At 42.8% G+C, this 16,626-nt stretch overlaps 1 protein-coding gene across 1 annotated transcript in view; it reads left to right on the top strand.

Annotated features, from left to right (window-relative positions):
- The window catches only part of LOC309702850 (NLR family CARD domain-containing protein 3-like), a gene marked incomplete at its 3' end in the record, with an annotated part of 41,924 nt that extends 31,938 nt beyond the window's left edge, over positions 1–9,986 (top strand). The window contains exons 8-9 of the mRNA XM_082527472.1: positions 9,145–9,191; positions 9,451–9,986. Of these exons, the coding sequence (XP_082383598.1) occupies positions 9,145–9,191; positions 9,451–9,986 (583 nt within the window). The remainder of the gene's footprint in view (positions 1–9,144; positions 9,192–9,450) is intronic.
- Positions 9,987–16,626: the final 6,640 nt, after the last annotated feature.

Below are 16,626 nucleotides of genomic sequence, written 5' to 3'. Positions count from 1 at the left end.
CTGAACACCTCCTGGTGGTGAGTTGGATCAGGTGGCGGGGGGGACCCTGGACAGACCTGGTGCGCCCAAACGTACAGTGAGGGTGTGCTGGGAATTCAATTCAATTCAATTCAATTTTATTTATATAGCGCCAAATCACAACAAAAGTTACCTCAAGGCGCTTCATAGATAAAGAGAAAAACCCAACAATCGTATGACCCCCTATGAGCAAGCACTTTGGCAACAGTGGGAAGGAAAAACTCCCTTTTAACAGGAAGAAACCTCCGGCAGAACCAGGCTCAGGGAGGGGCGGCCATCTGCTGCCACCGGTTGGGGTGAGAGAAGGAAGACAGGATAAAAGACATGCTGTGGAAGAGAGACAGAGGTTAATAACAGATATGATTCAATGCAGAGAGGTCTATTAATACATAGTGAGTGAGAAAGGTGACTGGAAAGGAAAAACTCAATGCATCATGGGAATCCCCCGGCAGCCTACATCTATTGCAGCATAACTAAGGGAAGATTCAGGGTCACCTGGTCCAGCCCTAACTATATGCTTTAGCAAAAAGGAAAGTTTGAAGCCTAATCTTGAAAGTAGAGATAGTGTCTGTCTCCTGAATCCAAACTGGAAGCTGGTTCCACAGAAGAGGGGCCTGAAAACTGAAGGCTCTGCCTCCCATTCTACTTTTAAATACTCTAGGAACAACAAGTAGGCCTGCAGAGCGAGAGCGAAGTGCTCTAATAGGGTGATATGGTACTACAAGGTCATTAAGATAAGATGGGGCCTGATTATTTAAGACCTTGTATGTGAGGAGCAGGATTTTGAATTCAATTCTGGATTTAACAGGAAGCCAATGAAGGGAAGCCAAAACAGGAGAAATATGCTCTCTCTTTCTAGTCCCTGTCAGCACTCTAGCTGCAGCATTTTGGATCAGCTGAAGGCTTTTCAGTGAGTTTTTTGGACATCCTGATAATAATGAATTACAGTCGTCCAGCCTGGAAGTAATAAATGCATGAACTAGTTTTTCAGCGTCACTCTGAAACAGGATATTTCTAATTTTAGAGATGTTGCGCAAATGGAAGAACGCAGTCTTACATATTTGTTTAATATGTGCGTTGAAGGACATATCCTGGTCAAAAATGACTCCAAGGTTCCTCACAGCGTTACTGGAGGCCAAGGTAATGCCATCCAGAGTAAGAATCTGGTTAGATACCATATTTCTAAGCTTTTCAGGGCCGAGTACAATAACCTCAGTTTTATCAGAATTAAGAAGCAGAAAGTTAGCGGCCATCCAGGTCTTTATGTCTTTAAGACATTCCTGCAGTTTAACTCATTGGTGTGTGTTATCTGGCTTCATGGACAGATACAGCTGGGTGTCATCTACATAGCAGTGAAAATGTATGCTATGTCTTCTAATGATACTGCCTAAGGGAAGCATGTATAATGTAAACAGAATTGGTCCTAGCACTGAACCCTGTGGAACTCCATAATTAACCTCAGTGTGTGAAGAGGACTCTCCATTTACATGCACAAATTGGAGTCTATTAGATAGATATGATACAAACCACTGCAGTGCAGTACCTGTAATACCTACAGCATGTTCTAATCGCTCTAATAGGATATTATGGTCAACAGTATCGAATGCTGCACTAAGGTCTAGCAGGACATGTCATGGTCGATGTGTGGCAGGCAGGATGAGGACCCAAAATGCAAACTCACAGACTCAGGGGATAAACTCAAAATGCAGCTTTATTGCTGACAGGTGACAAACGAAAGCAGTGATACCAAAACAATACAAAACTAAACTGGGAAAAGCTAATTGTAACATATACCAGAAGACACGGGGAGAACCACACACAGCATGAGGGAGAACGCGACGCCGAACAGAGGGAGACGCAGACAGAAATACACAGAGGGTAAATGAGGAAAGTGGGCACACACGGGGAACACAGGTGACACTGATAATCATAACGAGACAGGGCGGGGTGAACTGAACATGACATGTACAGGTGTGAGAGTCACAAAGTAAACAGGAAGTGCACAGAGGTTCAGACAGGAGGAGAGAGAGCACGGGGAAAACACAGACATAACGGGCTGGGGAAACATGAAACAACCACAAAGGGAGACGAGGGCTCATAAATACACAGAGGGCACACAGGGGGGAGAGAGAGCACGGGGAGAACTTAGACATAATGGGCAGGGGAAACATGGAATAAAACATAAGGAGAGACGAGGGCTCACAGATACACAGAGGGGCACACAGGGGGTAAAAGCCATGGAGGAAAAACACTTAGGGAACAACACAACAGGGCAACTCAGAAAACATGGCCTAATTAAGGAACGAAATACAAAAATACACGGAACTAAGAATACTGGGCCCACATGGCCCAGGACCATGACAGGACAAGCACAGAGATGAGTCCACTGTCAGAGGCCATAAGAAGATCATTTGTAACCTTCACTAAAGCTGTTTCTGTGCTGTGCTGAGCTCTGAAACCTGACTGAAACTCTTCAAATAAACCATTCCTCTGCAGATGATCTGTTAGCTGTTTGACAACTACTCTTTCAAGGATGTTTGATATGAAAGGAAGGTTGGAGATTGGCCTATAATTAGCTAAGACTGCTGGGTCTAGAGATGCTTTTTGAGTAAAGGTTTAACTACAGCCAGCTTGAAGGCCTGTGGTACATAGCCGATCATTAGAGATAGGTTGATCATATTTAAGATCGAAGAATTAATTAATGGCAGGACTTCTTTGAGCAGTTTTGTAGGAATGGGGTCTAAAAGACACGTTGATGGTTTGGAGGAAGTAATTATTGAAGTTAACTCAGAAAGATCAATTAGAGAAAAATAGTCTAACTTAACATCAATGGTACTAAGAGTAGCTGTAGATAATATTACATCTGTGGGATGATTATTGGTAATTTTTTCTCTAATGATAAAAATTTTATTTGTGAAGAAGTTCATGAAGTCATTACTAGTTAACGTTAAAGGGATGGTTGGCTCAAAAGAGCTCTGACTTTTTGTCAGCCTGGCTAAAGTGCTGAAGAGAAACCTGGGGTTGTTCTTATTTTCTTCAATCAGTGATGAATAGTAAGATGTTCTGGCTTTGCGGAGGGCTTTCTTATAAAGCAGCAAACTATTTCTCCAGGCAAAATGATGATCCTCTAAATTTGTGACACGCCATTTCCTCTCCAGATTACGAGTCATCTGCTTTAGGGTACGTGTTTCAGAATTATACCACGGAGTCAGGTACTTCTGATTAGAGACCTTAGTTTTCACAGGAGCTACAGTATCCAGAGTCGTACGTAGTGAGGAGGTGAAATTATTAACAAGATAATCGACCTCTGTTGGGGTAGCGTTCAGATAGCTGCTCTGCTCTGTGTTGGTACAGGGCATTGAAGATGATAACAGTGGGTGGATTATATTCTTAAACTTTGTTACAGCGGAATGCCTTGCAGAGGCCCCAGTCTGCGAGATCTTCAACTCACATCTCCGGCAGAGCTTCAACAGCATTCTGAGGGAGACTGGGGACATTTAATCTGAATGGACCATGTTCAGCACCTCCATTGCCGAAGCCGCTGCACTGAGCTGCTGAGGTAGTTGGTGCCTGTCGTGGTGGTAATCCAAACCAAATAGTGGCCACCAGAGATGAGGGGAGCCACCAAGCTGAAGGAGTCCTACCGGTCTTGGTTAGCCTGTGGGACTCCGGAGGCAGCTGATAGGTACAGACAGGCCAAGTGGAATGCGGCACGGGCTGTGGCAGAAACAAAAACTCGGGTATGGGAGGAGTTCGGAGAGGCCATGGAAAAAGACTTTTGGACTGCCTCGAAGAGATTCTGGCAAACCATCAGGCGACTCAGGAGGGGAAAGCGGTGTTCTACCTGCACTGTGTATAGCGCGGGTGGAGTGCTGCTGACTTTGACTGAGAAAATTGTCAGGCGGTGGAAGGAATACTTCAAGAACCTCCTCAATCCCACTGGCATGTCTTCCGTGGTGGAAGCAGCCTGGGGACGAAGGGGATGACCCGCCAATCTCTGAAAGCGAAGTCACTGAGGCAGTTAAACAACTCCTTGGAGGCAGAGCCCCTGGGGTGGACGAGGTCCACCCCGAGTTCATGAAGGCTCTGGATGTTGTAGGGCTGTCTTGGTTGCCACACCTCTACAATGTTGCGTGGAGATCAGGGGCAGTACCCCTGGACTGGCAGACCGGAGGGTCTTAAAGGGGAACACACCCTCCAGTCCCCTTTAAGAAAGGCTTTGCCAAAGGTTACTGTGGCAGGGTGTGGTTTCTATTTCAGCTGCAGGGGAAGGATGTAACAGTGGGTTCAGGGTGTGGCTTCAGATGAGGCTGACTCACACACCTGACCTCATCATCTAATCATTTCTCCCCTGTAAAAGATGTTGCTGGGACCTGAACAGAAGTTTTTGTTGTGTGTGCTACAGAAGTGGGGCAGCTGGAAAGCTGCACAGTGGAAACCCAGACAATAAAGACATGAAAAACTACAAACACCCCTGTTTCTGGTCCTTCATTGTCACCGTTACAATGGCATGTTATACAGGACTTGTAGATAATATACTCTGCACATGTCAGTTTTCAGGCACCAGTGGGGTGGCATCAGATCCACTGCCAAGAAATACTTGATAGATGGCGAAAGCATCTAATGAGGAAGCCATAACATATCCTCAGTGGATAACTCAAGGAAACAATGAGATTTCCCAACAATTGCTCATCTGCTAAGCAGACACGGCACACTAGGTCTCCAATCTTTTTCCCCCTCCTCTCTCTGCATATGCGGGAGGTCTGACAACACAGAGTAGCACCCACAGTGGTATGTGTAGTAGAGCTTGATGATCATACACAGGGAAGGAGTTTAATAAATGGCAATTTTTTACACGGAAATAACATTATTTATTGGTGCACAGAATTAAATTATGCTACTTGGTGTTTAGACTCTCATAGTGTTTAATCATTGATGGTGGTCAGAAAGATGATTGGAGTACAGCAATCATGTCAGCATTGAGTTTAACAGAGTGTCAAAGTAGAAGCGATGTAAAAATAAAATAGGAGACAAATATTTGGGAAAGCAGACAGATGAGTGAATACAGATCTTCCTAAATGAATTCACTCAGAGGTCATTTAGGAACTCAGAGAATGAACTCAGAGAGTAAGTAAATAAGTAAAATTTATTTATATAGCGCTTTTCACAGATAAAAATCACAAAGTGCTTTACAACACAGGAAATGGGAATATAAAAACAATATAACAGTAAATAAAACAATGTAAAACAATGAAACTATAAAAGCAGCATAAGAAGAAATTAATCAAATGCTTTTCTAAATAAAAATGTCTTCAGCTGTTTCTTAAAAGAATCAATGGAGTCCGTGCAGCGAAGAGACAGTGGGAGAGAATCCCACAACCGTGGTGCCACAGTCTGAAAGGCCCGATCACCACGAGTTTTAAAACGAGTGCGCGGTACCACCAGCAGTCTCTGATCTAATGACCTTAAAGCCCGAGAAAATGAATGTGGTTTCAGCAGGTCAGATAAATATTGAGGAGCTTGACCATGTAGGGCCCTAAAGGTTAGAACTAAAATTTCAAAATGAAACCTAAAATTTACAGGCAACCAGTGAAGGGAGGCCAAGACTGGAGTGATATGCAATCTTCTCTTGGTGCCTGTTAAGAGACGTGCTGCAGCATTCTGCACAGTCTGAAGACAATTTAAGGCTTATTTGTTAAAACAAGTAAAAAGGCCATTACAATAGTCTAAACGAGAAGAAATAAAAGCATGAATAATCATCTCAAGTTCAAGCTTTGATACCATTAGTCTGAGTTTAGAAATATTCCGTAAATGATAAAAACAGTTTCAGACCAGCTGCTTAGAATGCTGCTCGAGCAACATCGAGCTGTCAAATATGACACCGAGATTTCTAAGGCTTGATTTTACATAAGGGTCTAAGAAGCTGATATGCTGTCTAATTTCTGGGACCATGTGGTCTGGAGCACAGAGACAGAGAGAGCCTGTATCAAGGCTTGAGGCTGCTGATATCCTGCACAGAGCACAGAGTATGCAATAAGGCTGAGAGCTTGCAAAGCACAGGAGAAAAAAGAGAGAGAGCCTGCATTAATTCAAATCAATTCAATTTTATTTATATAGCGCTAAATCACAACAAAAGTTGGCTCAAGTTGCTTTAAATTGTACAGTATATCTATAATAAAAGATGCAGAGAAAAACCCAACAATCATATGACTCCCTATGAGCAAGCACTTTGGCGACAGTGGGAAGTGTGGGATTATAATATTATTTTATGCCATGTTAGACCCCTAATTAAAGATTGTGAATTATTATGTAGTTTTAGTTTGCATTATTCTCCTGAATTAGAAGAAGGTGATAACTATTGCATTTGTTAAACTGATTTGCATTACATTAGACTGCTGATTTATTGTGAATGAATGATATTGTTTTATGATGCATTATACTGCTGAGTTATAAGAAATACTGTTCGCAGAAAGTCATCGCCTTATTTGTCTGATTAGAAGAGAACATGCTGGAGTTTTCTGCCCCATCTCAGCAGGAGCAGATAAACAGGGAGCCAAGGTCGTAGCTTAGGCGCTGTGTGAGAGAAAGGATGTGAATGTTTAGGCTTTTTATGATAAGGTGGAGGCACCAGAGGCTATAAGAGTTTGATCAATGCTCCACCATTTTGAGATCTGATGCTGTCTGCGTACGGTGTCCATCCCCCACGCGTGTGATCATTAAAATCATCGTTTGACTCAACCCGGCCAGACCAGTGTTGGTATTTTGGTTTTTCCTCTTGTATCCATCCCCAATATTTGAATCCGTAACAGAAGGAAAAACTCCCTTTTAACAGGAAGAAACCTCCGGCAGAACCAGGCTCAGGGAGGGGCGGGGCCATCTGCTGCGACTGGTTGGGGTGAGAGAAGGAAAATAGGATGAAAGACATGGTGTGGAAGAGAGACAGAGATTAATAACAGATATGATTCAATGTAGAGAGGTTTAATAACACATAGTAAGTGAGAAAGGTGACTGGAAAGGAAAAACTCAATGCATCATGGGAATCCCCTGGCAGCCTACATCTATTGCAGCATAACTAAGGGAGGATTCAGGGTCACCTGATCCAGCCCTAACTATATGCTTTAGCAAAAAGGAAAGTTTGAAGCCTAATCTTGAATGTAGAGATAGTGTCTGTCTCCTGAATCAAAACTGGAAGCTGGTTCCACAGAAAACTGAAGGCTCTCCCTCCCATTCTACTTTTAAAAGGCCTGCATTGTTGTTTGCTGTGCTGTTTTCTATGCTTTGCTTGGGATTACCATAATGACCCTAATATAATGGAAGAAGCACAGAGTTGCTCCTTTCAGGAACTTTTGGAATTTTTCGATTGCACCAATAGCGTCCATAGAGTTATGGATGTTTGATCTGAAATTTTCACCTTTTTGACATCAGTCCCCGTTCTACTGGCCAGGTTGTCACCTGGACGTAGAGCTCTATGTTCATCGGTGTGATGCTTGCACTGCCCAAAAGCCCCTTTCAACAGTATCAGGTGGGGGCTTTCATGGAACAGCTTGGGGTAGACATCCTTGGCCTTTTCCCTACCACGAACCCAGGAAACCACTAGTGTTCAAGGAAGTTTGCTGGCGTCTGAGTATCAAGAACACATGGGCTACACCACTGCACCGTCAGAGTGCTCTAACTGCACCCTTGCCACCCAGCTTTCCATCCCGACCTTCCGCAAGCAGCGCGACTGGGACTGGCACTACATCTTTCCTGTCATGGTCCTGGGTCAAGCGACCCAGTATTTGAGTTCCATGTATCTTCTGTATTCATTTGCACCTAGCTTAGTTCACCTAGTTAATTTCTAGATTGCAGTTTAGTTTTGTTCCTTTGTTGTTTATGTCATCTCCCCCTGTACTAAGTCTCCCCGGTTCATGTGTCATGCCTAATCTCCATGTTTCCTGTTTTACTTTGAAAGTCTGTATTCACTGTCAGTGTATTCAGTTTCACTTCTCCTGTCCTGTCGTTAGGTTCATGTGTGTCAGCTGTGCTCCCATGTGTGGCCACTTCCCCTGATCATCCCTCATGTGTATTTAGTCTCTGTGTTTCATACAGTCTATGTCGCGTCGTCTGTGTTCTCACCCTCCATGTTTTCACGGTCAGTCTTTGCAGTGATCATCATAGTCTCTGAGTTTTCTTAGTTTGTCACAGCATTAGTTTTCCCAGTTTAGTTATAGTCTAGTCACGCTATCCCTTCTTTGTTTGTACATCTTGTCTTCAGCCATAATAAAGGCTCGCTTTCTGTTAAGTTCACTCCCGTCTACTCACTTGTGTACGCACCTGGGTCCATTACACACACCACCACACGGCCTGTCTCTGCAGACCGTGACACTTTCCATTAATGGTCTGTCGCAAGGCAGTCCAAGAGTCCACTAAGTGTACTCATGCAGCCCTAACCTTTGGACATAAGCTTCATACTCCAGTGGACTTGGCATTTGGGCCTTCCCCTGAACCAGAGTTGTGAAGTGAACCTGGATTGCAATACCTCCACAATCTCTGAGAATGGTTACAGGAGGTACACAAGCTGACCAGACAGACTCTCCTTGAGGTAGGTTCCCGGCAGCTTATGATACTCACTGCAGGGGTGAGTTCTTGCACCTGGGCAGCAGGTGCAAATTTATATATGAGGGAGGAAGAAAGCCCTCTCTCCCAAACTGATGGGAGTACTAATGGCTGTGCGTCCTTCACTTGAGCCTCAAATCCCAACTTCAGAAAACACAGAGGAACCCTAAAAGCTGACTTGATGACAGCGTTGGCTTCCTCAACACGTGAAATATTTTGTCATGGACACTTCAGATGCTGGGGACCACAAATCACATAGGTGTGGGCTGTGTGGCATGTTTGGAGTGGCTAAATGTAATCTCCCACCATGCCTCTGGTAAACTGTGGTCCATGTTAAGGTTAGGGAAATTTTGTGCCTGTAGTTGTTATTGTGATATAACTCTTTCAAAGTTCAAAAGTCTTCAAAAGCCATTCCAAAGAAACGTTTCATTAGCAGTTTGATGCACATATGGATTGACGTGTATTTGTGAAAATGAGTGTGTGTGCATGCTGAAAGAGACTGTGCTGCTCTGACCCCCCTTCTCCTTTCAGGGTGGAGCCTGCTGGAGTCCGATGGTTGAGACCAGGTCTGAGGAAGTGTAAGTGTGTTTTTAATGGGATTCATGAAAACAAAGCAGCACACATTCAACCATCTTCAAACTGTCACATCACTCATTCACATCTCTGATGTCAGGAGTCATGGTAAATGGTAAATGGCCTGCATTTGTATAGCGCTTTACTCAGTCCCTAAGGACCCCAAAGCGCTTTACACTACATTCAGTCATCATCAAAGTGTCAATCAATGAACAGATGATGGATCAATAACTGCAGCTGGATTGTGTTTGTTCTCTCCATCAGATTCCTGTCAACTCACAATCGACACAAACACAGTCCACACAACCCTGAAACTGTCTGACAACAACAGGAAGGTGACACATGTGGAGGAAGTTCAGTCATATCCTGATCATCCAGACAGATTCGACTGGTGGTCACAGCTGCTGTGTAGAAATGGTCTGACTGGTCGCTGTTACTGGGAGGTTGAGTGGAGAGGAAGGATTCGTATATCTGTGAGTTACAGAAAAATCAGAAGGAAAGGACGCACTGAAGACTGCTTGTTTGGATCGAATGATCAGTCCTGGAGTCTGAGCTGCTGTGATCTTCAGGGTTACATTGTCTGGCACAATAACAGACAGACATCCATTTCCTCCTCCTCCTCTGTCTCTAACAGAGTAGCAGTGTATGTGGACTGTCCTGCTGGCACTCTGTCCTTCTACAGGGTCTCCTCTGACACTGTGATCCACCTCCACACCTTCAACACCACATTCGCTGAAACTCTTTATCCTGGATTTGGGTTTAATTATTTGTCTCCTGGCTCCTCAGTGTCCCTGTGCTGAGTTGAGTGAAAAGGGTGTCCTACTGTTAGAGAAACACTCTGACTGTTGAACAGATAGTTCAGTCTGTACATGTCTGTCTCTTTCACTCACAAACACGTTTTCAGATTCATGGATTCAATCAGTTGATGTTTGAAACTCTTCTAAATGATTCCTTGTAAACTTCTTCCTCTTCAGCCCTTTAAAGATGGAAGCTCCCATTATTCCAGGATCTACATGTTGTTTTTCTGTCTTTTTCCACTCAAACTTTCACAGTGAATATTAAGGCATTGTTTTTGTGCCTCTATTTTGAGAATATGTAAAAAAATATGTTGGGATTCAGAGATTCTTTTATTGCTACCATATAATTTGCCTTATGAAGAATGTATTAATAACATGTTTCACAGTATCATTTATCAGTAATATTTCTTACAGGGTTTATATTGCATTGAATATGTCTGTCATCACATTGACCTTTCTATTTTTACAGGTTGAGTTCATTTTATACACAATGCATAAATGTGCTTGGTTAGAGTTGATGTTCCATTCTAGAAGGTTTTAAGCTTCACTGGTGAGAGTGTCCAGATGATACATGCTGAGGGGAGATGAGAACATAGCAGGTTAATTGCATGCACGCTTACAATACACATATTAATCTAGTAGCAGGTCTGAGTGAAGGCCTAAGCGTCTTCTGCTTCAGTTTGAGACTGGCTGCAAAGGTACTCTACTTAGTGATTAATGACGAGGGTCCATTATTAGCTCTCAGAAATGCTAAGACCTGAAGTTATTACCTTAAAAGGCAAGTAATGTAGAAAAGAGAAGTTATATGTCAGTTTAAAGTTATTAAAAGTATATGTGATGTACTTTTGTCTGCACGAGTTGAACTTTTGCCCGTCTGTCACCATGTGTTTTTGAACTGTATTGACGTAGGTGTGATATTTTATCCTATAAAACCAGAACCCAGTGTATTCTTGCCAGAGCAACCCATTCCATATGCTGACGGTTGGTTGTTCTCCTGTGATAATAAAACTCATCATTTGATTGCACTTTTCCGGAGCCTCCGTCGTTTGTTGTCTGGTCTAAAGTTGATCGATCTCGCAGCAAATAGAAAAAAAACCCCACAAGGTGCAATACAAGCAAAAATTAGCAAAATCAGTACTTAATCCCATCCAGTCTTCGGGAATTTCTCCTTCCAGTAAAGAGGCTCATCTGCCGCCTGCCGCTCAATGAGAGCTGGCGTTTCTTCAGTTGTCCCTTGATTAAAATATAAAATGTTAAATATTGCATGTGACAACGTGGCTAGGACAGAATTCATTTGCCATTTGTCACTTGCGTACAGTGGGGCAAAAAAGTATTTAGTCAGCCACCGATTATGCAAGTTCCCCCACTTAAAATGATGACAGAGGTCAGTAATTTGCACCAGAGGTACACTTCAACTGTGAGAGACAGAATATGAAAAAAAAAATCCATGAATTCACATGGTAGGATTTGTAAAGAATTTATTGGTAAATCAGGGTGGAAAATAAGTATTTGGTCAATAACAAAAATACAACTCAATACTTTGTAACATAACCTTTGTTGGCAATAACAGAGGTCAAACGTTTACTATAGGTCTTTACCAGGTTTGCACACACAGTAGCTGGTATTTTGGCCCATTCCTCCATGCAGATCTTCTCGAGAGCAGTGATGTTTTGGGGCTGTCGCCGAGCAACACGGACTTTCAACTCCCGCCACAGATTTTCTATGGGGTTGAGGTCTGGAGACTGGCTAGGCCACTCCAGGACTTTCAAATGCTTCTTACGGAGCCACTCCTTTGTTGCCCGGGCGGTGTGTTTTGGATCATTGTCATGTTGGAAGACCCAGCCTCGTTTCATCTCCAAAGTTCTCACTGATGGAAGGAGGTTTTGGCTCAAAATCTCACGATACATGGCCCCATTCATTCTGTCCTTAACACGGATCAGTCGTCCTGTCCCCTTGGCAGAAAAACAGCCCCATAGCATGATGTTTCCACCCCCATGCTTCACAGTAGGTATGGTGTTCTTGGGATGCAACTCAGTATTCTTCGTCCTCCAAACACGACGAGTTGAGTTTATACCAAAAAGTTCTACTTTGGTTTCATCTGACCACATGACATTCTCCCAATCCTCTGCTGTATCATCCATGTGCTCTCTGGCAAACTTCAGACGGGCCTGGACATGCACTGGCTTCAGCAGCGGAACACGTCTGGCACTGCGGGATTTGATTCCCTGCCGTTGTAGTGTGTTACTGATGGTGACCTTTGTTACTTTGGTCCCAGCTCTCTGCAGGTCATTCACCAGGTCCCCCCGTGTGGTTCTGGGATCTTTGCTCACCGTTCTCATGATCATTTTGACCCCACGGGATGAGATCTTGCGTGGAGCCCCAGATCGTGGGAGATTATCAGTGGTCTTGTATGTCTTCCATTTTCTGATGATTGCTCCCACAGTTGATTTTTTCACACCAAGCTGCTTGCCTATTATAGATTCACTCTTCCCAGTCTGGTGCAGGTCTACAATACTTTTCCTGGTGTCCTTTGAAAGCTCTTTGGTCTTGGCCATGGCGGAGTTTGGAGTCTGACTGTTTGAGGCTGTGGACAGGTGTCTTTTATACAGATGATGGGTTCAAACAGGTGCCATTCATACAGGTAACGAGTGGGGGACAGAAAAGCTTCTTACAGAAGACGTTACAGGTCTGTGAGAGCCAGAGATTTTCCTTGTTTGAGGTGACCAAATACTTATTTTCCACCCTAATTTACGAATAAATTCTTTACAAATCCTACCATGTGAATTCATGGATTTTTTTTTCACATTCTGTCTCTCACAGTTGAAGTGTACCTCTGGTGCAAATTACTGACCTCTGTCATCATTTTAAGTGGGGGAACTTGCACAATCGGTGGCTGACTAAATACTTTTTTGCCCCACTGTATATTGTTATTCTGTGTTCTGTTATTTTACAGTCAGCCATAATGCTTTAATTTAGACATTGCTGGTGTAACTTCTCTTAACACACAATATCCCGGGTTTTGTTTGTGGTAGCAGTAGTTACATTCTTTACATCCACGCATGTGTTTTAAAGCCATCAGACCATCAGATCATCTGAATTCTCTTCTGTTTACAGTAGTGATGTGACGTTCTGTATCGAGGCTTCGAAGCGTGTGTCGAGTAATGGAGGGGGCGTTTCCGCGAAGCGCGTATCGAGGCTTGCTTCATTTATGGGAGGAGCTGAAAATGATGACATCCAAAGCCTCGCTGCCCGGCTGTACCACGTGACTGGTTCAGGAAGCGGTTCGAACTTTGCCGCGAGCTATGACAGCGATATAAACCCCTCAGACCCCATTCAAAATGTGGGCGTTTGATGGAGAGCTGCGGTTAGTGAGAGTTAGAGACAGTTTGGGAAAAAAAAGAAATCGCCTACGACCTGCCACAGTGGAGAAACTGTTGTTTTTAAATAAAAACCAATGATGTGTCCCCTAAACACTAATCACTGTCCTTGCCTCAATGTTACAAAAGCACAACCACTGTCCACACCTCACCTCACAGTATATGATCATTTCCATTTTAGGCGTTTCCAAATAATCATTTTCCATACTGCCAGCATAAATATACACAGTATACTGCCATCACTACAATATAGATGTTTTACACACTCCTTTTGTTGTTGACATTTACAGGCTGTGTGCAAAAGGCCACACTCTTCAAATTCATGCCAACAAATATTTTTACGTCCAGTAGGTGTCCTGCTAGAGCAAATGAAGCTTCAAGAAGCTTCGCGTTGGGGTTGTGGAGCAGGGAAATTATTTTACTGCTATTGTTAAAGAATCATTATTACCAGCATAATATAATCTGCAGTATGATCATTGCTTTAACAAAGTAACAGATAGCTTTAAGAAGGCCTTAAGATGCTTATGCACACAGTTGTTATGTTAACTTTGTATTTCAGATGCACTTATAACTATTTCATACATATTGCATATCTGTGCTTATTTGAGTTGATGTTCAGGTTCTTTAAGGGTTTTAAGCTTCACTGGTGAGAGTGTCCAGATGATCCATGTTGAGGGAAAACTAGAACATAGAAGGAATTGCAATACATGCTTACAAAACACTTATATCAGGTCATTTTATATTAAGCTTTTAGTAGAGGCTCTTGATTAAAACATTTATTTAGTAGATGACATATACATAGTCTCAGTTAGGTTGTTACACATAAGGATGAGCCTCTGTTCTGGTGAAAGGTCAGAAGTGCAACAGGTGAATTGAGAAAGAGCATTTAAGGACAAGACACAGACAGTTAGTAGGTGAGAGATGAAGAGAGCATGTGAGGTCAACACACACACACACACACATTAGTTAGATTTATTTAGAGGAGAGAGGTTAGTCATGTCTGGTTGTAACTGCAAAATTGTCTCGGTAAAAGAGGAACCGTTCCTTGTTGTCTCGGCAAGAAAGAGGAACAATTCACTTCAAGACAAGAACGGAAAGTACCGGCCATGAAAATAGAAGATGATCTTCTTTCGAACTGTGTTAAAAGTCATTGTGGTTCTGATTTGACGTATGTATATATCCTGTCTGTGACGTATGAAGGGGCGTCATTAATTCAAACCCTGATGCTATAAAAATCTGTGTATGCTTTGAGTAAGTCGAAGATCAATTCCTGTCTTCCCACGCGTGTATTCATTAAAATCATTGTTTGACCAAGATCTTCTGGACCATGGTTGTTTGTACTCTCCTTCCTCAAAATCTGAACCTTAACAGGGTGAACCAATTGGATGAAAAGCTTCAGTGCTTCATGAGGCTTCATCTGCCCATCACTAGTTTACAGGCACATGTCTAGTAAATTATGTTTCTTTATGTTGCTTTGGTTATACTTACCATGGTAGCCACGTTGTGCATTCAGGTCCTATATGTGAGACAGGTGTATGGGAAGGGCCGCCCACTACTTCCTGTTTATATAGGGTCATGAGGTCAATGATTGCATCACTGGGTGTAACCAAATGGAGGGTTTTTCATTTTGTATAGTATTGTTTGTTTTCTTTAAAGTAGTCTTTTGAGTTATATTGTATGCAGTGTTTTACTTTACAAACCATTTAGTTGAGTAAATGAGTTTGTCAGTTTCATGCATGACTTTATTCCTGTTCTTTGTTTAGAATTGTATTATTTGGTTTGACCTATTTTGTTCAATGGTAGGGACTAACGAGGTCAGGTGTGGGCAAAGTCTTGTATAAAGCCAGTGGGATTTTTGCATGCCTGATTGATTGTTTTATGGTAAAAGGGAGATGCTAGCAATAAAGTATGCTTAAAAAGAACAGCGTATATTGACGACATTGTGGTGTTCAGCGAGACGTGGGAGGACCATGTGAAACATCTGGCTGATGTCCTGCAACGCATCAGAACAGCTGGTCTAGTCATCAACCCTGGGAAGTGCCACATTGCACAGACTGAGGTAGAGTACCTGGGATACGTCATTGGGGGTGGGGTCATCCGCCCTCAGGTGAGTAAGGTCGAGAACCTTGCCTCTTGTCCTCCTCCAACTACAAAGAAAAAGTTGAGATCCTTCCTGGGTTTAGCTGGCTGGTATCGTTGTTTCATCCCTAATTTCTCTACCAGATCAGCTATTCTTAGTGATTTAACTCGTAAATCATGCCCCAACAAAATTAAGTGGACTCCAGAGTGTGAGGCTGCATTCATGGATTTGAAAAACTGTTTGTGTAATGAGCCTGTGTTGCAGTGTCCGGACTTTACGTGCCCGTTTATTGTACAGACTGATGCTTCAGGAGTTGGGCTGGGAGCTGTGTTGCTGCAAGGTGATGGAGAGGACCAAAGACCTGTGCAGTACATAAGCCGTAAGCTCTTCCCCAGAGAAATGAGGTATTCCACAGTTGAAAAAGAAGCTTTGGCAATAAAATGGGCTTTGGACACTCTGAGATACTATCTACTAGGAGGTGAATTTGTGCTTGAAACCGATCATCGAGCTTTACAGTGGATGAGCAGAATGAGAGACACCAACGCAAGAATCACGAGGTGGTATCTTTCACTGCAGCCATATTGTTTTAAGATTCGGTATAGAGCAGGGAAAAAGAATGTTGTGGCAGACTTCCTTTCCCGTTCCTATGAAGAGTAACGGACTTAAGGGGGACAAAAGTGACAAAGTGGCTAGGACAGAATTCATTTGCCATTTGTCACTTGCGTATATTGTTATTCTGTGTTCTGTTATTTTACAGTCAGCCATAATGCTTTAATTTAGACATTGCTGGTGTAACTTCTCTTAACACACAATATCCCGGGTTTTGTTTGTGGTAGCAGTAGTTACATTCTTTACATCCATGCATGTGTTTTAAAGCAAACACTACTAACCATCAGATCATCTGAATTCTCTTCTGTTTACAGGCACATGTCTAGTAAATTATGTTTCTTTATGTTGCTTTGGTTATACTTACCATGGTAGCCACGTTGTGCATTCAGGTCCTATATGTGAGACAGGTGTATGGGAAGGGCCGCCCACTACTTCCTGTTTATATAGGGTCATGAGGTCAATGATTGCATCACTGGGTGTAACCAAATGGAGGGTTTTTCATTTTGTATAGTATTGTTTGTTTTCTTTAAAGTAGTCTTTTGAGTTATATTGTATGCAGTGTTTTACTTTACAAACC

This window comes from Aulonocara stuartgranti (genome assembly GCF_965226115.1).
Source record: "Aulonocara stuartgranti genome assembly, chromosome: 3".
In the NCBI taxonomy this organism is placed as follows: Eukaryota; Metazoa; Chordata; class Actinopteri; order Cichliformes; family Cichlidae; genus Aulonocara; species Aulonocara stuartgranti.
The sequence above is the reverse complement of the archived record's forward strand: the minus strand, read 5'-3'. Positions and strand labels throughout refer to the sequence as shown.